The 25,911-nt window shown below is 45.6% G+C and overlaps 1 protein-coding gene across 7 annotated transcripts in view; it reads left to right on the forward strand.

Moving 5' to 3' along the window:
- The window catches only part of EXOC4 (exocyst complex component 4), a 309,659-nt gene that overhangs the window by 82,818 nt on the left and 200,930 nt on the right, over window positions 1–25,911 (forward strand). For all 7 annotated transcript variants that reach the window (XM_053943114.1, XM_053943113.1, XM_053943116.1 and 4 more), the window contains exons 8-9: window positions 9,480–9,625; window positions 13,600–13,688. In XM_053943114.1, the coding sequence (XP_053799089.1) occupies window positions 9,480–9,625; window positions 13,600–13,688 (235 nt within the window). The remainder of the gene's footprint in view (window positions 1–9,479; window positions 9,626–13,599; window positions 13,689–25,911) is intronic.

The raw sequence follows: 25,911 nt of genomic DNA on the forward strand, positions 1-25,911 counted from the left end.
CTCCAAGCCCCATCCAGCCTGGCCTTGGACACTTCCAGGGATCCAGGGGCAGCCACAGCTTCTCTGGGAATTCTATTCCAGCCCATTCCCAACCTCCCAGCCAGCAATTTCTTCCTAATATCCCATCTAAATCTCCCCTCCTTGTGTGTAAATGTATGTGCAGACATAATATGCAAAAACACACACACAAACAAAGCTATTTTTATTTGGTCATCAAAAGCATAGGAATTACAAGCTACCACCCTGAAGCTAACTGGGCTCACTTGTCAAAAATTCCAAAAGGATTTCTTTTTCTTTATTTGTTTTGTGTTTTGTTTGGGTGCCAAGAGCCTGATACCACAATGAGGAAGTGGCCTTGTTACTCAGATCGTTTCTGCCACTGTAATCTGTGTTTGCAGAACAGCTGAGGTGCCTGGAGAAAAATAAACACTGTCCATTTGTTTTATGACCCAGTTAGTCAAATTGACTATTGGTAGCTTAAATAAATTTGTCACCAGTGTTTGTTTCTCTTTTATTAAAATATATAAATAAACCAGCAGAAATATAGGGGGAAAAACGACAGCTCAGATCTTGTTCCCATTTATTTTAGAGACCAGGTTGGATGGGGCTGGGAGCAGCCTGGGACAGTGGGAGGTGTTCCTGTTCATGGCAGGGAAGTGGAATGGGATGAGTTTTAAGATCCCACCCAAAACCATTCCACGATTCAACAGAGCACATTTGGCTTCAGACTGCAGCATGAAAATGAAATCCCTTCTGATTTTCCAGCAGTATTAACTCAAGGGCCAGGCTGAAAATCCTGGCAGCACTTGGCCTCCAAAAACAGCCTCAAGATTCCCTCTCTCCCTGCACTGAGAGATTCCTGCTGCTCCCCCAGTGCCACCAGCCCCAGCTGCCCACTTGCTCTGCTCTCATCATCCTCACGGAGGATTTTCATCCATCTCACATTTCAGTCTTACAAGTTCTGCTCTGGCCCTGCACTTCTGAAAAACCACAGCAAGACAGAACCTGAAAATCCACTTGAAAGGCAAGAAAAAAACTCAGATATTAAAAATATCCACTTGAAAGCCACCCAAAACCACCTCCATTTAAATCCTGAGACTGGGTACTTGTTACTGAGCCAGGGTCCCTTTTTATGGCAGCTCCTGTGGCAGTTTGGGTGAAAGTCGTGCTTTTCAAGTAATTTTGAGGTTTGTTCCTTCCCATCCTCCCTCTCTGGAGGGAGATGAATGTTCCCAAGTGTGCAGTAATTCCCAATTAGCATTGATAATGAGGGGAGCACTGATAGCATTATCTGCAGAGTTTGGGAGGGATTTTTTTTACTCCTTCCCAAAAATAAAAAAAAGGAATTCGTCTTGTACAGGAGTAGAATTGTGAGGTGCCTTTAAAGAATTAATTCTGGAAGGGATTTTATTATTATGTTTCAGTTAAATGGATTGGAGGAGCAACAAGGAGATTAGATAAAGCAGGTTGAGCTGCTTTACAGGTGTTCACAGCCCCTAAAAATTTTAAGTTTTGTTCCTTCAGACTTCCCTCATTGCTTCCCCTTTGGTGTGTTTGCCAGGTGTGTGCTCAGCCCATGTTCTCCATGGGATAAAACTGACACAGGAAGCTCAGAGCTCTTAGAATTCAATTAACTGTTCCTTTTTTTTTTTTTTTTTTTTTATTGAAATGCCACAATTCCTGCAGCATTTTAATTATCAAGACTTTTGATACAGCAAATTACTGGTAATTAGCTACAGACTGCTGCCTCACTGAGCTTTTCTTGCCTGGTGCTGGCACTTTGTGAAGAGTTCTCCTGTCTGCAGATCTTGTACAGGTGTCTGCTCAGGAAGGCAGGAGCCTCCCCTGAAATGGAAAATGCAAACCCACTCCCTCTGAATTGTTATAATTTTGAAATTAAGGGGCTCTCAGGCAAAGATATGGGAACAGGAATAACAGTTCTTTATTAGGAAAATTAAAAATACAAATAGTACAAAACAACCCACTGCCAAAATCAGAAAAGGACCTGACACCCTGTGGGTCAGGGTGGTGTCTGAAGCCACCATTTAATGGGACTTTTAATATTAAATTTCCAGGCTCCTCTTGTGCACCTTCCATCTCTTTTCCCTGATTTCTTGGTTTGTCATGCCAGGGTTTGATTTGGTATTACAGATGTATTGTAAATGCAGGTGAAGCCGGTGGGAAGAAATGCTGATGTCTGACTCCAGCTCAGAAGGCTGAATGATTTCTTTATTATAACTATGCTATAATCCATTAATATACTATTTAAAGGAGATGCTAAAACTACAAACCTACTTGTTCTAACTCCCATATCTAACTCACAACTCTGACCCTCTCTGAGAGTCCAGCCACAGGTGGGTTGGATTGGCCACAAGGCTCAAACAATCCTCACCAGAATCCAATCAAGCAATCAGCCCAGGTAAACAATTCTCCAAACACATTCCACATGGGAAAAGCAAGGAGCAGAAATAGAAATTGTTCTCTCTTTCTTCTCTCTGTGCTCCTCTATGAAAAATCCTGAAAGAGAGAAGAATGTGCCTGTGACACAGTTGTGAGACCAAAACTCTGCTTTTTACAGCCATTTCCAGTGAACTGATTAATACCCATTACCTTTAATATCCCCAAATTTTCCAGACTCAACTTCACACAATAATCCTGTAGATCAAGACTTCCTTTACTTTCTGTAGAAGTAGAAATTTTCCTCTGCTGACATTGAAATCCTCGCAGTACATTGATTATAATATTGAAAATAGGAATAAAAAGCACTAACAGGACATATGATTTTCTGTGTTCACTGTATTATTTGCCATTTTTCTCCCCAAACATTATAATTTATAAACCTTCTCCAGTATTTTTCCATAGGAATGTGAGCCAGGAAAAGTTCAGGTCATTCAATCCAGAAAGGGTTTGAAACAATATTTAAATAATTTAAATTTAATTAACATCTAAAGCCACATTTAAAGAATCATGGAATGGTTTGGGTTGCAAGGAACCTTAAAGATCATCCAGTTCCAACCTCAACACCTCCCACTGTCCCAGGCTGCTCCAGCCCCAGTGTCCAGCCTGGCCTTGGACATTCCAGGGATGCAGGGGCAGCCCCAGCTGCTCTGGGAAAAGCCCTTTTCATGTGCTATCATTGATTCACCTCCTAATTACTGCTGATTTAAAAAAGAAGATGGGTGGAATTGAGACTGAAAATGAGAAGGTTTCCATCCCACAAAAGAAAAGGAGGCTGGAATAATCTGGTGTTTCTCCTGGAATACAGAGGACAAAAAGAGGAATTAAGATTTCTGGGAGCTTGTAAAATCCAGTGTCAGTGATTTTCTCATTTCTAGTTGAACATTGTCCTGCACCTGCCTGGATTTCTTTGTTGACTTGGGGTGTTTTGGCTTTTCTCACATCCTTGGTGGACATAAATCTTTATCTCTTTCTGTTTATTTAAAGCTAAATTTGTCACCATCATAAGAATACTTTAACCAGGACCTTTTCATCTTGTGGAAATCCCTGTTGCTGGACATGAATTCTATTATTCCCCCTTAATTCTTTTTTAATAGAACCTTCTATCATCTGTTCTGTGATATTGCCCATGATCAATACGAGGTGGAGAGGCCAGTAATTACCTGGGCTTTTCATTCACCCTTGAAAAATTCGTGGTGTGTTGGTTTTCCTTGGATTTTCTGGACCCCCCCCCCCCAAGTACAGGAAGGATGATGAAAATCAGGGTTTATGGTGTGGAGTTTGAAACTGGTTTGGTGATGGAGCAGAGTGTCCACACTGCAGCTTCCATCTGAATCCAGGGGATGTGAGGGTGTGAAATACCAATTAAAGCTTTTAATGTATAGAATAGGATTTATTCAGAGCTCAGCCCTCCTATCTAAAACTTCACAAAAGGTACAAAAAACCTGAATGAATTTGTCTGTCACCCTGGCCAGGGGTGTTTTACTGCCCTTGCTTTGTTCAGGTCAATCCTGGGCATGATAAGGTATAAAAACCTATCCAGCTTGTCCTGGGCTCAGCCAAGGAAGGAAAATGTTGGATTAGGCCCTTTTCTGATTCAGAGATGGGGTAACTGAGAGGTGTTTTAAATAATTGTGTTCCATTTTCAGTCTCATGTGAAGGGTGAGATGTTATAATTCACACTATCACAATCAGGAAAAAAAAATGTGGCATTGTAACTACCTTATGTCTATAAAGTAAATTAATAATTACTGTTACTTATTACCAATTATTTCTTAATTACAACACATTGTAAGTGTTTCTTGGTCTGTCAGCTTTAGCCACACCATGCTGTCGATGCCTTAAAGCCAATGCTCTAAAATCACCCCTCGTGGGTCCTACTGCAATGCATCTTTCACAGTTCTATTTCTCCAAAGTCTCCAGTCTGATTTGCAAGGCCACCCTTTGAAACTTGTTTCCAGTTCCATTTCTCTCTCAGCAATGTCTGTCCCATTCCAGGGCATTTCTAAGCCAGCATTTCTCATCTCAAGGTTTGCATACAGCTGCACACTGTGTGAGCTTTCTGTCAGGCTTTGAGAATTCTCCACGAATCCATTTCCCACAAATGTGGCTGTGGAGTGTCCCAGGAGCAGATGTGTCCTTGTGGCAGTGTTGCAGTTCAGAAGGACAGAGCAGAGCCAGTGTCACCAGCTCCACGTGACAGACAGGCCACACACACTGCCCTGACCTTTGGGAATTTCAGAATTTAATTGCACCTCCAAATCCATAAAAAATGCTTTTTTAATAAACCACTTTCTATTAATTTTCATTCCCAAAGAGCAGTTAGATGCAGAGTGCTTTCTTCTGTATTTATGGACAGCTTTATTTCTTTGAGGGATGTAAACACAGCCCACTGATGGCAGGACTCAGCCATGGAGCACAAACTCCAAATCCTTGTTTCAGATGAGTGGGATGCTGCAAACTTCAGAGTCCCTCATAAATCTTGCTGTGCAGCCACGTGATTAATGTCTAACGAGGTTTTTGATTGATGCCTCAGCAATTCCTAAGCAGGTGCTGTGGGATCAAATCAAGAAATCCCTTACTTGGCTGCTTCAGGAAAGTTCCTCTGGCTTACACAGGCTGGAAGGGCCTGGTTTTGGGTGACTTTCAAGTGGATATTTTTAATATCTGAGTTTTTTCTTGCCTTTCAAGTGGATTTTCAGGTTCTGTCTTGCTGTGGTTTTTCAGAAGTGCAGGGCCAGAGCAGAACTTGTAAGACTGAAATGTGAGATGGATTAAAATCCTCCGTGAGGATGATGAGAGCAGAGCAAGTGGGCAGCTGGGGCTGGTGGCACTGGGGGAGCAGCAGGAATCTCTCAGTGCAGGGAGAGAGGGAATCTTGAGGCTGTTTTTGGAGGCCAAGTGCTGCCAGGATTTTCAGCCTGGCCTGTGAGTTAATATTGCTGGAAAATCAGAGGGGATTTAATTTTCATGCTGCAGTCTGAAGCCAAATGTGCTCTGTTGAATCGTGGAATGGTTTTGGGTGGGAAGGGATCATCCAATGCCACCCCTGCCATGGCAGGGACACCTCCCCACTGTCCCCATGTCCAGCCTGGCCTTGGACATTCCAGGGATGCAGGGGCAGCCCCAGCTGCTCTGGCAATTCCAGCCCAGTCAGGAATTCCCAATTCCCAAGATCCCATCCATCGCTGCCCTCTGGCAGTGGGAGCCATTCCCTGTGTCCTGTCCCTGCAGGCCTTGGCCCCAGTCCCTCTGCAGCTCTCCTGGAGCCCCTTTAGGGCCTGGAATGTGCTGGAAGCTCTCCCTGGAGCCTTCTCCTCTCCAGGGGAGCATTCCCAGCTCTCCCAGCCTGACATTGGCTCCATCTAATCTCCAAGACATTCATGAACCCAGGGGCTTCACTTGGAATCTCAGGAAACCATGAAGGGTCTCCCTTCCCTTTTCCTCTCTTTTCTATCCCCATTTTCCATAAAAATCCCCCGGGATGGATTCTGAGCCTCCTTGATCCCAGAATCCCGGAATGGTTTGGGTGGGAAGGGACCTCAAATCCCATCCCATTCCAATCCCACCATCCCAGGCTGCTCCAGCCTTGCCTTGGACATTCCAGGGATGCAGGGGCAGCCCCAGCTGCTCTGGCAATTCCAGCCCAGGCAGGAATTCCCAATTCCCAAGATCCCATCCATCCCTGCCCTCTGGCAGTGGGAGCCATTCCCTGTGTCCTGTCCCTGCAGGCCTTGTCCCCAGTCCCTCTGCAGCTCTCCTGGAGCCCCTTTAGTCCTGCCAGGGGCTCTGAGGTTCCCTGAATCCTCTCTGGAGATCTCTCCTGTCCCTTTGGCTGTGTCCTGCCACATTTCCAGTTAATTACTTCATCCCAGAGAATTTGTGGAACTGTTGAATTCAGGGCACTGGAGCAGAAAGAGCTTTGATCTGCCTGGCCCAGTTTCTGCTACACTTGAATTTTTTTAACTGGAAAATGAACTCCCAATTCCTGTCTCCCTGCTTTCATCTTCTCAGAGGTATCCACATCCCTGGAATGTCCAAGGCCAGGCTGGACAGGGCTTGGAGCACCCTGGGATGGTGGAAGGGTCCCTGCCCATGGCAGGCATGGCACTGGAGGGGCTTTAAGATCCCTCCCAATCCAAACCATTCTGGAATCTGATGAATTTGGAGGATAATTATCAAAATCAGCTTTTACAGGTTCTGACTTTTTCATAGCCTTGTATCCAGCCATCCTTCCCTGCCTGTCTAGTAAATAGTTGGAGTAAATTAACAATAAATTAACATTTTTATCTAATTTTTTTTCCAAATTTTTGGCATTTTCTGAATATCTTAGAGCAAACTCATCTCACAATTCTCTGTTTCACCTGTTACACACAGGGATAATTCATTCTGCTCCCAATCCAAACCTCTCTTGGCTTATTGTAATCCTGGATTTCACACTTAATATTCCCTCTTCCTTGATATCAAGTGACACCAGAATCGTGGAATCCATCATAAGTAGGTTTCATCCATAATGGAAGAACAAATTGCTTAATTTTTTTTCTTTTTTTTTTTTTTTCCAACTTGATTAAGTTTGAGGGTTTAATTAGATTTTTGTGGCGATTTTCGGGTTGTTAATTTAAATGGAGAAGATGAAATGCAAATAGGTGAATACAAACGGGTTTGCTAAATTAGTGTCAAAAATTAGCACAGTGATTATTTTTACCAATAAACACAAATTTTCAAAGCCTGTGCTCAGGTAAAGTTTTAATTGAGATGGTTTAGGAATCAGATTTTCTGTGTGTTTGTATTATTATTTTTTTTTTCCAAGCCATCCCAAATTGTTTCTAATTAGGGGCACGATTCCATTTGCCTGGATGTTTATTCCTGTGTAATTTGTTTCAACTTAAGGCAGCACAGGAGTGATGAATTCTTTTCATTACCTCCAACTCTCTTTGATGGGCTTTGACTGGCTAATTATTCACATGGAACACATTCCCAACAGCCTCTGAGTAGGTAAAAATTCCTGAAAATAAACAGACTTTTGAAATACACCGACAAAAGTTCATTTTTGAGGGCTTTCGTTTCATCTTCAGACACAAGGACATCAAAATGGAATCACTTGGAGTCTGGTTTTACTTCTGCACCCTAAATAATAACAAATATTGGGCTGCAAAGGTTTCACAAGGGGGACCTTTGTGTCACAAAGGGAGCCCCCAGCTCCTCACTGAGGGATTTGGGGTTGGAAAAATCAATCCTAAACTCCACTGGCAGCCGTGGGAATTCATAATTTCAATGATGAAAGAAGCGTGTTTGGGTTGGGAGCTAGTAAAGGACATTTTTTTGCAGCTTTCCAGGGTATTTTCCATCACATGGGACCCCCAGCACACACATGGATGTTTCCTATTTCTCCATATAATTATGTTGGAAGTATTTAAGCACATAAATCCATTCATAAACCAAGGTATTTTAACTGCACTGCTCACTATTGCAACCCTCTGTTTTTCAGAGCATTAATTATATTTATAATCAGTGTATAAAGCTCACCCACCCTCTCCCCATGGCTGCCATGGATGGAATCACTTTTGGGGAACTTTTTTCAGGTTCCTTTTGGGACTTGGAGCAGTTTGAGTTGGTCAAAAACCCCATCCCTGGAAGTGTCCAAGGCCAGGCTGGACAGGACTTGGAGCACCCTGGTCTGCTGATCATGGCAAGGGGTGAGACTGGGTCATCTTGAAGATCTTCCCAACCCAAACCATTCTTAGGAATATAAAATAAATTTTTACCGAATTAGAGCCGGTCCTTGGGATATAATTTTTTTTAAAAATAAAGCCGCGTTTCTGCGTTTTTGTGAATTCTGGTTGTTTTCCCACACAGAACCTAAAAATCCCAGGCATTCCAGGGATATGCTGATGCTGTTTCAGCCCAGCTGCTGGGCTGGGTAGGTACAGAGTTTGTGGTAATTGGGAGTGGGGCTGTGGCTGAGCTTCATCCCTAATGGGCACAGCTGTGAGCAGCAGGTGAGCAGCACTGACAGCAGTGAGCCATGGAGTGCCCAGGAGTGCTGAGCCACCACACAGGGAACAGAGGGCACACAGTGCATTGCATGGACATGAGGGGATAAAGGGTTGGGCTAGAGGACGAGAAGGGCAGATGCTTGCAGCTTCTGAAGTGACATGATGTTATTCTGTGTGGGCTGAAGCTTTGTGATATTGTGTGGTGACACTCTGGGTATGGTGGCTGTCTCCACTGTGACATGTGCTGTGACAGGATGGAGGGATGGAAGGAGGGATGGATGGTGCAGGCACACAGTTTGTGGTAACTGGGAGCTGTACAGTAATGGGCACAGCTGTGAGCAGCACTGACAGCAGGGAGCCATGGAGTGCCCAGGTGTGCTGAGCCACCACACAGGGAACAGAGGGCACACAGTGCATTGCATGGACATGAGGGGATGAAGGGTTGGGCTAAAGGACGAGAAGGACAGATGCTTGCAGCTTCTGAAGTGCTGTGGTGTTACTCTGTAGGGTTGAAGCCTTGTGACATTGTATGGTGACACTCTGTGTGTTGTGGCTGTCTCAGCTGTGACGTGTGCTGTGACACTAATGCAGTAGAGGATTTGAAAAATATAAAAGCTAAAATTCCAAGGCATCACCAGAACGTGCTTCAACCTCATCATGGAATGGTTGGGTGGGAAGGTGTAGGTACAGAGTTTGTGGTAATTGGGAGTGAGGCTGTGGCCCAACCTTATCCCCAATGGGTTACAGCTGTGAGAAGCAGGTGAACAATATTAAAGATAATGAGCCATGGAGTGCCCAGGTGTGCTGACCAAAGGGGACAGAGGGCACACAGTGCATTGCATGAACATGAGGGATATAAAAGGTTGGACTAAAGGCCGAGAAGGGCAGATGTTTTCAGCTTCTGAAGTGACATGATGTTACCCTGTGTGGCTAAATGCTGAAAGCCTTCTGAAATTGCATGGTGACACTCTGGGGATGGTGGCCCTCTGGACTGCAGCATGTGCTGAGCTCTCTCCCTCCCCTCAGATGCTGCTGACCGAGTACCTGGACATGAAGAACACGCGCACGGCCTCGGAGCCCTCGGCCCAGCTCAGCTACGCCAGCTCCGGCCGCGAATTCGCCGCCTTCTTTGCCAAGAAGAAGCCCCAGAGACCCAAGAACCCTCTCTTTAAGTAAGTGCAGGGGTTTTTAAAGCTGTGCCTGAGCTGCCTTTGGTCCCTCGAGTGCTGCTGGTAATTGCGGTTTCACAGTGTGAGAGGTGTGGAAGTTCTGGCATGGGGATTTAATGCCCGGAGCTGAAGATCTGTTACGGATTCAGCGCTGGGTTTTAGAGCTGAGCTCTTCCCAGGGCTCATTCCAGGACTGGGAATCCCATTACAGGAGCTGCTGCAGAGCATGGAGTGATCCATTCTGCCTCTCTTTGTCCATGGTAAATTCAGGAGCTGTTAGAGGGAGCGATAAAGGGCACTGGACAAAGGGAATTAAGATAACTGGGTAATTACTGCATAGACTAAGCACTTAATCCTGTCACTAACTCCTTTAATTCAGCAGTCAGGCCGCAAAGAATTAAGTGGCTGGGAGGAGAGTGTAAGGGAGAGGAGGATGAGAGAGGCTGGGTGGCCAGGGGAAGGATTTGGGAGAGCAAATTGGTGCAGCAGTAAGGAGTGAGGAGTTGCTGAGCAGTGCTGGTGGGAGAAGAGAGTCACACCTGGATTTGGGGGAGCTGTGCTGGAATTTTCTTCTCTTCCACCACCTGCCTGTGCTGGCCATTCTCTTGGGCCTCTTGAGGATTATGGAGAGGACCTAAAAGTGCTGTTTTATGCTCCCAGTAGATGTCCTCTCATAGTGCCTGAGATCCCAGTTAGAAATCCAAGTCTTTGCTCTCCCAGGATGAGCTCTCCTGCAACCTCCTGTTAATAGAGGTGAAGTGTTGCCTCCTTCCCCTGTCGACCCATGATTGTCACCCCTCACCCTTTTATTTTAACCCCCCCCATGGCTGTTTTGGTCTGAGAATTCCACTTGGAATTTACCCTGACCTGCAGATGGCTATTGGAGCAAAATAGGGCCGCTCATCCCACGTCTGTCCCCGGGTGTACAAGGACCCAAGTTTGGGGTTGGAGGACTGAGTTTGGGATTACAGTTGGAGGAATGAGGATGCTGTGGCTCACCTGGAGCAGGCTGAGGCTGGGCAGAGTTTGTCAGCAGAGAGGAGGTGGCTGTAATTGTTTAAAGGTGGGTGAATCACCTCGTGGGAGCAGCATCTCTCACCACTCCTGGCGCTGTCACCGAGTGGTGCCGTCCCCGCAGTGACAGCATTGGGATCTCTCATTTGGTTATCTGTCAGCTGTCACCCTATCTATGGAAATCTCCCTCGAAATGGGATTTCTCAGCCCACTGAGGTTTGTACGTGTTTGATGGAGTGTTATTCTTGTCTCCCCTCCCATCTTCGGTGCTTCCTGTGCCAGGCTCCTTTCCCTGCCTTTCCATTAGCTCTGTCCAAATCTCGCCTCTTGTCACCACAATATCTGCATTTCATCCCTCAGCAGTCTCTTAGGGCAGGGCTCCACCTCGTGTTTTGCTCACAGGGGGATGCAGGTGTTGGTGCTGTGTCCTGTGGTAGCTGTGAGCTCATTTAATTAATATTAAATACTGAGCTCATTTAATTAATACTAAATATTTCTGCTAGTTATGTCCTCAAGGAATAGTGGGAAGTTGTCCTGCTCTCTGGAAATCAGGAGCTGGTATTTAGGAGAAACTTGGAATCCTTATTTCCTTATCTTTAAAACAGGTATAATAAAAAAAAAATATATTTATTTAGTTGCAATGTTGGCTTGAAAAAGAAAGCTCCAGTTGAAGGGTAGTTTGGGAATTTGGGCGATTTGTGCCATCATAAACCTGGCTTTCTTCTCTTCCCAAAAGTAGCCAAGGGCATGCTCAGGTTGCCAGCTCAGATTTCCAAGATGGAAATTGGGAAATAAGATAGGAGTGAATTGTACAAGCAAGGGTTAAACACCCAATAAATCAGACTTGGCTGTAATTCTGTGTAATTCTAAGGAAAACAAAAATGTTTTGAAAGCTTTGTGGGAGGATCAGCATTGGGAAGGGAGTTACAAGGAGTTAAGTGGGAACAGGAATGTGGGGAAGGGCAGCTCGAGGAGGTGGCAGAGGAAGGAAAATAGGGGAGAAAACCTGGATGGTTTTGGAAAAGAAGGGATGAGGTCTGGGTTTGGTGCCTGGAAAGGCCTGTGGGATAATGCTGCTCTTATTGTCTCCCTGAGGCCAGAAGGGAGCATGTGGGGAACACAGAGCCAAGAATTTACAGCTCATTTAATTAAAATCATAAAGGTTCGTTGTATTTCGATAAATTATTAGTTTAGTTGCAATAACACCAACAGTCACAGTCCAAATTAAAGTAGAAAAGCCTCATTATTAGTAGTAACCTTAGCACTAGTGCCCAGGAAAGCTGTGAAATGCTTTCCCCCTGTCTCTGGTGTGATGCTGGTGTTCCCAGTGTCCCTCTGGGCAGCACTGAGGCTGATCCCATCTTCCTGAGCTGTGGGATTGTGGAGGGAATGAGGAGTGCTTCAGCAACTCCTCAACATCTTGAGGTCTTCTTGTGACAGAAGTTTCCTTTCCAAGGCTAGTGTCTGATGCCTCAGGGTTTGGCTTTTGTATTTTCAGATTCTGAGCTGCTTTAGTGTGTGGGTCTGAGCTTCACATTATGGGATGGCGAGCTCTCTGCACAGAGCAGGGAGACAAAACAATTCCTGCTCCAGCTGGGCACCAAGGACAAATGATCCAAAGCTCAGGCCCAGGAGCACAAACAGCGTGGGCTGGAGAGAGAAAAACAAGCAGGATGGGAGTGCCTGGGCTAAAGCTGGAATGGGACAATGAACTGCAAGGTGCAAATGGAGCAGAGCTGATCCCAGTGAGAGCCCCCGGGAGCGCTCGTGCATTTTGGGACCATTTTGGTTCCTCTTGGCTGCAGCCCTGGCTGGGCTCTGGTGCTGCCCAAGGTGGATCCATGCAGGAGATCCTTGGAATAAATCCCTGCTTTGTTCTTTAGCTCTGCCCAGCCTCTGCTCCAGCTCAGCCTTCACAAGACATTATGTCCACTGGGGCTGTTTGAAGGTGCTCTGTCCCCACCACGAGCTCCCTTCTCCCTGGTCCCCTGAGCCCATCCAGGCACTCCCAGAAAATGGGGTTTTTTGCTTCTTTTCTTTGCTAAGGTCAGGTTTAAATGTGTGAGATGATATTTCTTGTTTGGAATCAAGTGTTTATTAGTTCTTATCTATATTACAGTCTCACAAGCTGTGAGTTTTGTGTACTTAATTTTAATAAGCTAAAAATGAAGACATATCTCTCATTCTACACGGTTTTCTAAGGATAAACTGTCTAATTAAGAAATGACACTTAAACTATTTTTTAACCCTATAACTAACTATTTGTGGCTTGTAATGAGGACTTTTTATCTAATTACACAGTACTACCCAAATTTATGAAGAAGGTAAAGAAGGACCAGCTTCTGCACTATAACTTCTGTCTTGCTTTGTATATATTACTATATTCTAAAACCCTAAACTCTGAGTTTTCCACCATGTGGTACTATACACTTATAATCTTAGTTTTATCATTCCATTTTGGAAGCTTTTTACACGGCCTCTGGTCAAATGCAGTGTTCTCTTGGGGGTTAGTGCCTGACAGCACAGAAAGTCTCAAATTCTCAGTAACCAAGGTTCCAACACCCAGGGCTGGGGTTTTTTTTGGGAAATGCCTGCCTGGAGCAACAGCCCTTGGCCATGGGGGTGTTCCCATGAGCTCAGGCAGGTCAGGCACAAAGCCCTTGGCCATGGGACACTTGTCACAGGGACACTGAGCTGTCCTCAGTTGCTGAGGTGTCAGATCAGGGCCCAGTTTGGAGCCTTTTACTATATGTGCCAAAAATCCTCTTGGGGGCAGAAATAGTTGGAAAATATTTGGATTGGTCCTTGTGGATTGTTAGAGCCATACAACAAATAATAATTGATTGGTCCCTAATTTCCAGGAGAACAATATATTTACATCTTTATATTATTAAGAGCCGAGTGGTGCTCACAAGAAGGATGCTTCCAGTGCCTGAAATTGACTGAATTCCTTTGAATTCCAGGTTTGAATCCTCATCCCATGCCATCAGCATGAGTGCCTACCTGCGGGAGCAGAGGAGGGAGCTGTACAGCAGGAGTGGGGAGCTGCAAGGTATGGAAAGGGATCCTTGCAAATTGGGTAATTCCCTTCTGCACGACTTGGAATATCCTGTCCAGCCTCTGGCAGGTATTGGTCTCTGCCCTGAACATCTCCAGGTTTTAAGCTCGTGTTTATTATGAGGTTGTGAAGGGTTTCTCTTTATTCTCTCAGCATTTTCAGCTGGAGGTCGAGGTCTTAAAAAAAAATATTCATAAAACAAAAGGTGAAATACAAACAACCTCACCTTGAGCACTGAGTTTGGGTGTTGGAGCTACCTTGGATATTTATCTGCAATTTGTTTCCTGTGATACTTACCCTGCATTGCTTTGGGAACTGAGCTTAGGCAGCACAAATTTGAAGCTGGATGGACTGAAGTGACCAATTCTTTGTGTTTGGTACACTTGAGGAGCTGCAGAGCGTTTGCAGATGGTCAATCTGGGGACTTGGGCTGCTTTTGCTGATTTATGTTGCCCATGGCAAGGGCTGTGTGTGCCCAGGGAAGTGTTCCCTGCTCCAGGCATGGCATCATTTCCCTTGTTTTTCCTGAATGATCCAGTGGTTGGGCTTGGCAGCAGAATCAAGGGAGTCTCCTAAGACTGCCATGATCATGTACAGCAGGGCTAAATTCTTTTGTATCATCTATCCCAGTTTCTTCCTGGGCTAACCATAACAGGAGAATAATTTATGTTCTTCAAATATTACAGTGATGACAGAATTCAGGGCAGAATTTCTCCTGGAACTCTTGTCCATGATAATTTTCAGCTGGCTTTTAATTGAGAATGTTTTAGAATTTGCAAGAGACTTTTTGGATGCCTTCGTGTTCCCTTCCTCCTTTCATAACCTGTCCTCAGTGACAACTTAAACCCACAAGGGTGTGAAAAAAAGCCTTGAGAGGCAGAGATTACTCCTGTGACAGCTTGATTCACTTGGGTGACTCCAGAGGTGATCTCAGCACTGATGATCAGTGGTGTAATGGTTCTGTGGTGATTGCTGAGATTGTCTTGGTTTGGAAAGACAGGTGTCTGTTAGGGAAGGTAGAAGCCTTCCTGAAATGGAAATCTCTCTGAATTATTATAATTTTGAAATTAAGGGGCTCTCATCAAAGATATGGGAGATGGAATAACAGTTCTTCACTAGGGAAATTAAAAATACAAATGCAATAGTACAAAAAAGAAAACAACCCAGTGCCAGAGTCAGAACGGAGCTGGCAGGCTGTGGGTCAGGGAGGTGGCAGCAGTGCCATTCCATGGGGGCTCAGCCCTCCTGCAGTGCCAGCTGTGCTTCTGCTGGAGCAGGATCCTGGACAAGGCTGGAGTTTTCCTCTGGAGCTCCAGGGCTGCTGGAGATGGGCCTGGGCTCCCTCTGGGAATGCAGTGGGGCAGAAAGCTGCTCCTCTGGGAATGCAGTGGGCAAAGGCTGCTGTGGTGTTGCAGGAGTCAGATTGGATCCAGGTAGGAATGCTTGGCTCCTGCCCTGGGCACAGCATCTCCCCATGGGATGCTGGAATTTTCTCAGCCATGCAGGGACACTCAGTGGCCATGGACAGAAGAGATCTCCTGGAGGGAGGATTGGCTGTGGGAGAGATAAAGAAAAAACTGCCCCATGGACAGCAGAGAACTGCCCCACCAGATAGGAATAGAACACACACCCCCACTTCCAAGCTAAGACTGAGATCCTTTTGGCTGGATTGAGAAGGAAGAACCTGGGGGTGACAGCTGCCCACCCCCTGCTCCCACAGCCTGTGGGAATGAAGGGAAGTGGAGGTACCTGTCAGCTGAATTGGGATCTCACCTTTTACACACCTGGGAGAGGTGTTGAGCTCTCTCTGCCTTCTGGGATTCAGGTTCTCACCTTCAAAAGTGTCACGTGTTCAGGACTGACTGGGAGATGTCCCCCAGGTCAGTGGGATGATGCTCCATCCCATTACCAGGTTTTATTCCAGGAGGATTTAAGTAGTTCCTTCTCCATAGTTATGAGCTCTCTGACAAACTGTGTGGGACAAGTGTGGGCTTAAAGCCAAGAATTTTGTGGCTGTTGAGAATGTTGAGCTTTCTGGGGCCATCAGAGAGCCTGCAACACTCGCTCCAGAATTTTCTGTCCCTTTGGGATGAGTCCTGTTGCCTTCTGTCATTCCCAGCTGTCCACGTGGCTTTAAAAACAAGCAGAGAACAGAATTGATCCTCTCCATATCCACGTCCTCCTCCAGGTGCCTTGTGGCTGAGATTTGGGGATTTTTGTGGTTATTGCTGTTACACTGAGGGTTTTAAGGAGCTCCTGTTGTGGGTTTGGAGCCAGATTTCATGGAAGAGTGATTCCTTAGGGGATGCAAGACAAATCTTGGAGCAGCATTTGGGATGAGCAGGACACTGGGAGCATTTCCAGGAGAGGAAGATGCAGCAGAGCTGCTCAGGGAGTGTGGGGTGGGTGAGAAAAAAGCCCAGGAGCTGACAAAGAAGTAAAGGACAAAACAGGAATTAGTGTGGAGAGGGCCAAGATCCTGCTGCCCTTTGCAGCTCAATTGGAAGAGCCTGGACGTGATGCAATAGGTGACAAAAAGTCAGTGTGGGGAGGCAGTGGGGACAATAGATGAGATGACTTTGCTGAGATTCTTTGCAGTTGAGCCATCAAGAAAAGTTTCCCTTTGAACTTGACGTTAAAAATGCAGTAACCTCTGTCTCTATTATGAGCTGCTGTTCCCTTTTAGGTTGCTCATTAATCTTTCTGAATCCCAGACCACAGCAAGATCTGCATTTGGATTTTTATATATATATATATATATTTTTTTTTTTTTTTTATCCCTTTTAAAGAGAAATACAATTTAATTGTTCAATCAGGTTAGTGGAAAGCAGGCATGTGACACTCTGTCTTCTGTGAACACTGCACAGTTTCTGTTCCCAACAGCCTTATCCACAGGGATGATTTTTCAGTGGCAGCAGGGGGAGGGTGACTTGTTAGGGAATCTTTTTTCCTGAAAAGATCTTCAAAGAAACATATGCATGAAAAGAAAGGAATTTATAAAAGTTTAGCTCACGCTAACTTTTCGACATAAGAATTTAATTTAAATAGCCTTAAAAACGTGTGAAGATCAGAGTGATGCTTTGTCATTAACCCCTTTGATTTGGACTGAAATAGTGCAGAGCATGAGGCTCACATTATCCCTCAGTGAGAGAAAGGGACCTGCTGCAAGTGGTTTAGAGCTGGAATTCTTCTGTCTCATTCCACTGAAATTGCAGGAGAAAGACTTTGGCCATGTGTTTTTTTCCCTTGAAGTTGGCCACACAAGTTCTCCGACAACTGTCATTAAAAATAAAAAAAGGTGGGGGCAAGTACAGAAGTGAAATATTTCCTTCTAGACAGGTACAGTCTGGGGAGAGCTGGGGGTGCTCACCTGGAGAAGGGAAGGATCCAGGGAGAGCTTCCAGCACATTCCAGAGGCTCCAGGAGAGCTGCAGAGGGACTGGGGACAAGGCCTGCAGGGACAGGACCCAGGGAATGGCTCCCACTGCCAGAGGGCAGGGATGGATGGGATCTTGGGAATTGGGAATTCCTGGCTGGGCTGGAATTGCCAGAGCAGCTGGGGCTGTCCCTGCATCCCTGGAATGTCCAAGGAAAGGCTGGACACTGGGGCTGGAGCAGCCTGGGACAGTGGGAGGTGTCCCTGCCATGGCAGGGGTGGCACTGGAAGGGCTTTAAGGTCCCTCCCAAGCCAAAGCATTCCATGATTCTCCAAATGGCACAGAATCCCAGCTGCCACTTCATCACCCACCCCTCTTCTGGTTTTTTGACTTGCCTTCCAGAACAGGTTTCTACTCAGTGGGAAATATTTAGGAACTGTGCACTCTGTTTAGGTTGGCAATTCCAAGCAGGTGCCACTCTGTCAGAGTCACTGCCAGGTCAGCTCTGCCCTGTCCTGCACCTGGGGCTGACCATGGAATGGGAAGTGCTCCAGAGCTCCTGTGGTTCCCAAGGCTATGAATGGACTCCACACCTGCTCAGCACCTCCAAAAATTTTGGCTTGTTGTTTCTTTCATTCCCTGGAAGCTCAGTGCACTTCCGCAGCAATTCAACTTCTCTGTGGCTTTGTGGAGCAGGATTTTATTGGGAATGTGGCTGTGGGATGGATTGTCCAGGGAAGGACGTTGCGAACAGGAGTAGGATCAGAATTCCAGCGCCAACACTCAGATCCACTGGTTTTTATTGATTATTGAAGGTATTGATTTATAGACAGACAAACAGTGGCTGCCCTGCCACTCAGGAGGATGCTCCATGTGCTGTTCCTTGAGGAATCACTCCTACAAATGCTTTTGTTACATTGAAGGATAAAGAAATATTCTGGGATTGTTGTCATGCCTTTGGTTTTTTTCCCTTTTCATTTGTTTTGGGGATTTTATGAAAAGTTCTCTGATCCTGCTGCTTTGGCAACTAGTGGATGAGTTTGTGCTCTGCTGGCACTGGAATTTGGGACAGGGCTTGTTGTACAAGGAAAGGAGAAAAAAGTCACCTGACTTCATAGAGAAAGTCTTTCATAGAACAAAGGATGAAACGTGCGCCCCAAAGCTGAATCCTCCCAACTATGGACACATCTTGTGTGCTGAACTGAAACAGCAAAAATTCAGTACTGCTTTATGAAGTTATTTAGGTCGTTTCTGTCCAGTGCATTCCAGAGACGTGGTGCACTACTTCCTACTTAAAAAAAAATTGGACGAGTTCCCCTTGCTTCTGTGTGAAGGAACAGGAGGGGAATTGAATGAGATTATTTTTAAGGACCCTTCCAACCAAACCATTCTGGGACTCTGAAGTTTGTTTTTCAGATGTGATTTTAAATACCCAGAACTTTTGCATAGTTTTTTTTCTCCTGTTGGGAGGAGTAAGAGCATTATATCAATTTATTTAAAAACTAAAAATCCAATGCAAGAGGATCTTGTGGATTTTAAACATGCAGCACTTAAATATCTAAAAGCTGGCCAGTAGTTTAGCTGGAAGTGAAGAGCACTTCCACACCTTGGAATGTCCAAGGCCAGGCTGGTCAGGGCTTGGAGCAGCCTGGGACAGTGGAAGGTGTCCCTGCCCATGGCAGGGGTGGCACTGGATGATTTTAATCCCAACCCAAACCAGTCTGGGATTTTAGGAACCTTCCAGTTTGCTCACCTTTGGCAAAGGATGGCAAATGTGGCAGTAAAACAAAGCTCTGGTATAACAACACAATAAATTATAGTGAATAATTTTTAGAATTAAAAAATCCCCTGATCTTTTTCTTGCTGGCTGGGTGATGAATGGAAAGCCTTGAATACCCCTCAGACACAAATCTAAATTTGGGAAGTGGATTTGTGTTACTCCCCACTCCGCTGCTCATCCACTCTCCACCCAAGCCTGAAAAATTCCTTACCATAAGGTTTTTGAGCAATTAAAGAAAATCAACGAGAAACTCTGCTAATTAAGATCTGGACGCCAAGAAATAGCAGCAGAGGCGCCCAGGATCTGATATGACAAGGGCACCATGTAAGGCCAGGTCCAGGGAAAACGCAGTTATTTGTAGGTGCCTTGTTCCATTTGGATTCACCCGGGGGCTGCTGCGGGGAGCCAGCTGTGCTCAGCGCTGACAGAAACCAAAGCTGACATTTGGGATAATGAAAATTCGGTTCAGCACCTCGCCGAGATGGGGATGATAATGTGTTGTCAGTCAGAGGTGCTGGGGAGGGGGAGAGGGGAACAGGATTCACGTCTGGTTAAAGGAGACGTTGTGACAGGTGGCCTGTGCTGGTTAAAAAAATATTCCTTAAGGAAGGAATAAACCAGCGGAAAAATCGGAGAAGGGGGAGCTGATGCGATATCCCGAATTTCCCGTCACACCACTGCTTTTGTCTCCTCGTGATGAGCAGGATCACAGCTGGCTTTGAGCTTGGGCAGGGCTGGGGGAGAGGGGAGAGCAGGGATTTTCAGGGTTTTGCCAGCTCTGAAGCAATCGGCTCCCCCAGCCCCTGCAAAGCCACTCCTGATTTCCTCGGCGTGTGCTTGTCCCGGTGCAGCGGATTAGGGACATGGCCTCTTCAAAGGCTGCCCAATCAAGGAGGGGTTATTAAAACCAGGTTGCTTTATGACTGAGAATTAATTAGAGCAGCATTTTCATGCAAAACATCCAATTTTTTGATTAGCAGCGGAGCAGGGTTGCAATTAACACTCTAGGAAGCTTAAATTTCCAGCGTTTTGATTCTCAGGAAATGAGATTATCAAACTGGGGTCAGGCCCTTGACAGCAAAAGGGGGATTATGTGTAAGAAAATCGTTTGTTTCTTGATTTTTCCTCAGAGATTGTTACTAAAGCTGCAGGAGTTCAGAGGGAGATACCTAAAAAAAGGAGGCAGGAGGGTCCCTTTGCTTTGTCAGTGCAAAGAGCTCCTGATGTTGGGGAGAGCACATTTGGCATTTCATCTACAGCAACAGGTTCCCATTGCTGGGTGGGGTCAGCCCTCCTTTTCCCATCCATGTGGGGTTGTTTTTTTTCCTTTTCAACAATGTTTTTGATCCCTTCCAAGTGTCTAAATGTGTGTATTGCTGCTTATTAAAGGCTGACTTCAGCCAGCAGTCGAGTCTGTGAAAAAGGATCAGGGCATCTCTGTTAATCCTGGAGAACATTTGAGGGGGTTGAATTTCCCACTTAATTCTTGTCACTTCTCAGGGAGATGGGAGGTGTTGAAAGTCAGGCTGGGGCTGTGAAATCTCTGCTTTGTGTCGGGCACTTTGAGCAAGGTGAGGCAGGAGAGGAGGAGTTTTGGTGTCAGGGCAATATTTGGTGCCAGTGAGCACCGGGAGCGTCACTGTCATGGAATGGTTTGGGTTGGAAAGGACCTTAAAGATCACCCAGTTCCAACCCCATTGCCATGGGCAGGGACACCTTCCACTGTCCCAAATTGCTCCAAGCCTCATCCAGCCTGACCTTGGACACTTCCAGGGATCCAGGAGCAGCCACAGCTTCTCTGGGCCTCCCCACCTGGGTCTTGACCAGGCTCCCCTTCCTTTAATCTTTAACCCTTAGGCTGCTCTCACTTCAGAGCCCAAGCACCCCTCAGGTGCCACGTGGTCCTTTTGGAACAGGAAAACCAAAAATAGGGGCATTAGGTGGTGTATGAGGAGAGGAGCTTCTCAAATAGAGATGGAGATTCAATGCTGGAATAATGCCCCAGATTTTAGTTTTTATATTTTCACATTCTGAGCTGCTTTAGTGTGTGGGTCTGAGCTTCACATTATGGGATGGCGAGCTCTGTGCACAGAGCAGGGAGACAAAACAATTCCTGCTCCAGCTGGGCACCAAGGACAAATGATCCAAAGCTCAGGCCCAGGAGCACAAACAGCGTGGGCTGGAGAGAGAAAAACAAGCAGGATGGGAGTGCCTGGGCTAAAGCTGGAATGGGACAATGAACTGCAAGGTGCAAATGGAGCAGAGCTGATCCCAGTGAGAGCCCCCGGGAGCGCTCGTGCATTTTGGGACCATTTTGGTTCCTCTTGGCTGCAGCCCTGGCTGGGCTCTGGTGCTGCCCAAGGTGGATCCATGCAGGAGATCCTTGGAATAAATCCCTGCTTTGTTCTTTAGCTCTATCTAGTCTCTCTTCTAGGTCAGCTTTCTCAAGGCATCAGAATCCGCTTTGATTTCTGTCACCAGTTTGGATTCTTCATCCTCACAACTCTCGCACTTCTGCCATGCTTCTCTCCCCTGTTGATGTGTGGAAGCACCATCCTACTTTTATGAAATACCCCAGAAATACTCCACTCTCACTCATTCTGCTGGAAGCTGCTCCAGCAGGACTGGTTGGGTTTGTTGTTACAGTTGGGACTCGCTGTGTCCCAGTGCCTTGTTTGCAAAGCAATCCACTTATTTACAGCTCTTTTCCAGCTTTGAATCTGGATTACTGAAGCATTTGAGGGCTTTGTGGTGAATTTACAAAGATAACATGGAATTATCTTGTATTATGCAGATTATAACAGAATAGGTGGAGAATGGTTATGCCTGTGAACTATAATACCCTGCTTTATATCAATTACTGGAGTTTTGTTGGAAGTACTGAGCCATGGAATTTGCGCTTTTGCCTAAATGTCAGTAGTGAACCATTTATTTAAACACCACAGAGTTAGGGTGTGAAATGAGGAATAAAATATCCATGGGAGTTCAGATCAGCTGGGTCAGAATTCAACCTGGTGGAAGTTGATCAGTTAATCCTGATTTGTTTGGGATCTTGATTTTTTGGGATCAGACTGGCCTATACACAGTGTTGGGAAGAGTTTTATCATATATATATATACACACACAATATATTTGGACTCTGATCATTGTGGGTCCCTTCCAACTGAGGCTATTCTATGATTCCATCTTCTTTCTAAAATGATTAATTGCTATGTTGTATTTTTTTTTCTTTTGTTTCTTCTGGCCTTTTCAATATTGAACAGTCCCGAGATGCTCATGGATGTTTATGTTTTCTCTTGAAGTCTTGCTGACATTTGACTTTTTCATCAAGATCTTCTTTTCATATTGAAGTTTCTCCACATCCATCATTTTTGCAGGTCAAATTTCTTTGTTTTCACCAGCTTGCTTAGCAAGACCTTGATAAATACGTTGCTGAAACATTCCTTTTCTGTCTCCCATTTGATGGGAGTGTATAATCCTAATTTAAAAAACAGCCCAATGCAATTATCTGTGGGGGCTGAGCCATTTTCTTGCCTCTTCTGCAAATTTTATCCCTTTCAAGCTGAGATTTCTCCAGGAAGTAATTCCACATCACAGGGGATGGCATATTCCAGCAGAGACCTTCGGGGTGAGCGCGGAGGGAGCTGCTGCTGCTCTTGTACCTGTTCAGGGGGTAAAGAAGTGTTTAATCTCTGGCCCTGTCATTCTGCTGCCTCTAATCTGTGCCTGAAATCCCTTCAAAATGCGACATCTTTGTTTTTCAAGGAGCATAACAAATGCACCCCAGACAGCTGTATTAGCATTTGGGGTTTTTCCCTCGCAGCCAAGAGGTTTTTATCTTGATAACGTTGAAATGGAACTTTACAGTGGCAGAGGAGTAGGCAGGCTCAGAAAACTCTGCTTTTAAAGAGGGTTGAAGCCGTTTAGGTGAGCATGAATTAACATTTCCCTCAGTCTTGTAAAGGTCACCTTTAATTGAGATTCACCACGCTCAGCCCAAAGCCCGGGTTGCAGAGTCCTCTCTCCAAAAGGGAGGCACAAATTGGCAGCATAATCTCATCAGAGGCTGAGGTTAGGTGGTAATAAATCACTCAATTCAAAGAGAACGAGGCTGCCATGGAGCACAAAACACGCCAGATGCTCCAAAGACTTTTGTGGCTTCGAGTTGGAATAACAGTTGGAGGATCTGTGGATGACTTGAGTTTTTTCTTAATAAGGAAGAACTGTTGGGGAGAAAGTAATTTTTACCTAATTAAAGGATTAAAATGCTACACATTTGATTTAATGTTGGTTGTTATCCATTTTACACACACAGGAATTGGAGGTGTTGCTCTCCTGTGTTTCCATGTGTGCATCATAGATCAGAAATTATTGCCAAAAAAAAAAAAAAAAAAAGCAACAGCTTTCATAGATCCATTATTCCCTGCCTTTTGTGAGGAGATAAATGTTTGCTGAGGAGGTGATTCTCTTCTGCAGGATGAAGACAGAACTTTAATCAATGAAGGGATGTGATTTAGGGGTCTGAAGATACAAAAGCTGACAAGTTCTCAAGGGCTCTGTGGGCTGAGTGCATCAATTGCTGTTAGAGTTTTTGTTTCCCTCATGGGGAAGATTTTTTTTTTTCTGAGCTTTGAATCCTTCTGAGATTTAAAGTGGGTTTTTAAATCTCTTATCTCCTGGATCTTTGTTGTTTTGGAAGCTTGAATGGAGTTGTCCATTCTGGAGTGGGTGGCTCCCTATGATGGTTTGGGATGGCAGCCTCATAATTTAAATTCTGTTCAAAGGTCCATCAGGTGGAGTCATAGGAGGCCATCATGTGCATGTTGAACCAGTCTTTTAAAGGGGCTCATTTTGGTGAATATTCCAATTTAAATGGCCTGAGAGGTGTGAACTTGGATGCATTAATTGAAAAATTTTGGAGTGGGCCACCTAGCACTGGTGAAACAGAACCTTCCTCTCCAACTGGCCCTGAGTACCTCTCCAGCTGGATAACAACAACGTGAGGAGTGGAGGCTCCATGGGGTGATCCTTGTGGTCAGCTTCCTTTGGGACATCCAAAAGGGTAAATCCATGTTCTCCTCTAAAGGGCAAGGCTGGACTTTGGGATCCATTTGAGTTATTCCAGGCCTCAAAGGTTATTTCTGAACCTGATAAATTTGGTGGAGTTGCACATCCCAGAGTGATTGAAGCTGGCAGTTGGCTCTCAGAAGGATCTGGGTTGCCTAAAGCAGGAGGGAAAGGTGCCTTGGAAAGGTTCTTTCCAAGTTGACTGCCATCAGAAAATGTGATTTTGGGCAAAATGAAAGACATTTCTCTGCCTCGGTTTCCCAGAGCATTTTGGAGTGTTAGGGCTTCTCAGGAGTCAAAGGATTGCCTTGACATGGTTTTTCTTTTGTGGATACTCCCTCTCTCCTCCTAAAATTATGAGGCCCCTTTTTACTTATGACAAGGGGTCTCTTTTCATCAGTAGGTTCAGAGTTCCAGCAAATATCTGGTGCTGTCACAGAGTCCTTGGGTTTTGTGTCTCCAGTGGCAACCAGGATTGCATTAATTGGCTCAGTCTGGGAGAGGAGTGCTCCTGTGAAGCCTCCTCCCCAAGAATTCATTTGATGACACACCAGGCAGAGATTGGTCACCCTGTATAGTCGTTAATGTGCCACATTTGTGTGACTTCCTAAAGCAAAGAGGACAGGGAGAGTATTCCATGTTCCAAGTGGTGTTTGCATCCCCCACATCAATGTGCACACCAGGGCCTGCATTTAAATTCATGTTCTGGATATCAATTTCCCAAATTTTCCCGCTTCCCTTGCCAGTCTTTTGAGCCTTGCAGTCACCACAAAGGCAGAGAAGTTGTTGAAACCAGATTTTTCTGTGTTTTCTCCACATACAACTCATGCAGCTGCCTGCAGGAGGTTGTTCCAAGCGGGCTGGAGAAAGCCAGACTGATTCTTTTTCCTTGAAACATTGGATGCAGCAAATCCTCACTGCAGATCTCATTAATGTTTTCATATTTCACTGTAATTACTTAATAATATAATACCAAAGCCTTGCTGCTCAGTAGCTGGATTTTTACATAATACCAAAAATTCCTGTAAGTGATTGGGGGCCTCGAGTACATCTGTGCTCCTCTTTGGGGATTTTAATTGCACTGATCATGAGGTTGTGTTTGAGTTAATTGTCATCAGGAGTTACTGGATGAGCTCCCTCCAAACCCTGCATTCACTGCACCTCAATGGCATCGAGGAATGGGATTTTTGTGGGAAAAATGGCGCTTCCTTTGTCTGCTTAATGAATGTGGAAGTGATTTCAAACGGCCTCTTCCCTCACACGGCCCTTCCATAATGGGGGATGTGTTCATATGAAGGGGGGAAAGCTGTAATTCCAGTAATAAATGGTTTACAGGCTCTCAGCAAGGGGAGATGCCAATTTGGCCTGACCCCAGGGTGAGGAGGGATGTGCCAGTGGATGGTTGTACAGAAATCAGTGTTGGTGCCTTTTTAGCTGCTGTGGAAATGTGAGGATTTATCTGGAGTTGGCTTCAAGTTACTGGAACTGTAATTTAAATTTAAAGTCTTAAAGAGTTCAGGCGCCGTGATGTGAAATGGAATCATAAACTTGGAAAAGCTCTCGAAGATCATTGAGTCCAAGTGTTCCTCCAGAACTGCCAAGGCCACCAAGGTGCTGAAGGGCCTGCAGCATCTCCGTGCCCAGGAGAGGCTGGGGGAGCTGGGGCTGCTCAGGGCTGAGGGACCCCATCCATGGGGATCCGTGTCCACAGGGAGCTTCCAAAGGGTGGAGCAGGCTCTGCTCGGGGCCAGCAGCGGCACCGGGGGAACGGGCAGGGACTGAGCCCAGGAATTCCCCCTGGATGTGGGGCAGAACTTCATGGAACTCACAGAATCCCTGGGTTGGGAGAGACCTCCAAGAGCATCGAGCCCAGCCCAGCCCAACAGCTCAGGCAGACCCTGGCACCCAGTGCCACATCCAGGCTTTTTAAACACATCCAGGGGTGGTGACCCCACCACCTCCCCGGGCAGCCATTCCAGAACTTTATCACCTT

The sequence above is a fragment of the Vidua chalybeata genome, chromosome 5, assembly GCF_026979565.1.
Source record: "Vidua chalybeata isolate OUT-0048 chromosome 5, bVidCha1 merged haplotype, whole genome shotgun sequence".
Taxonomy (NCBI): Eukaryota; Metazoa; Chordata; class Aves; order Passeriformes; family Viduidae; genus Vidua; species Vidua chalybeata.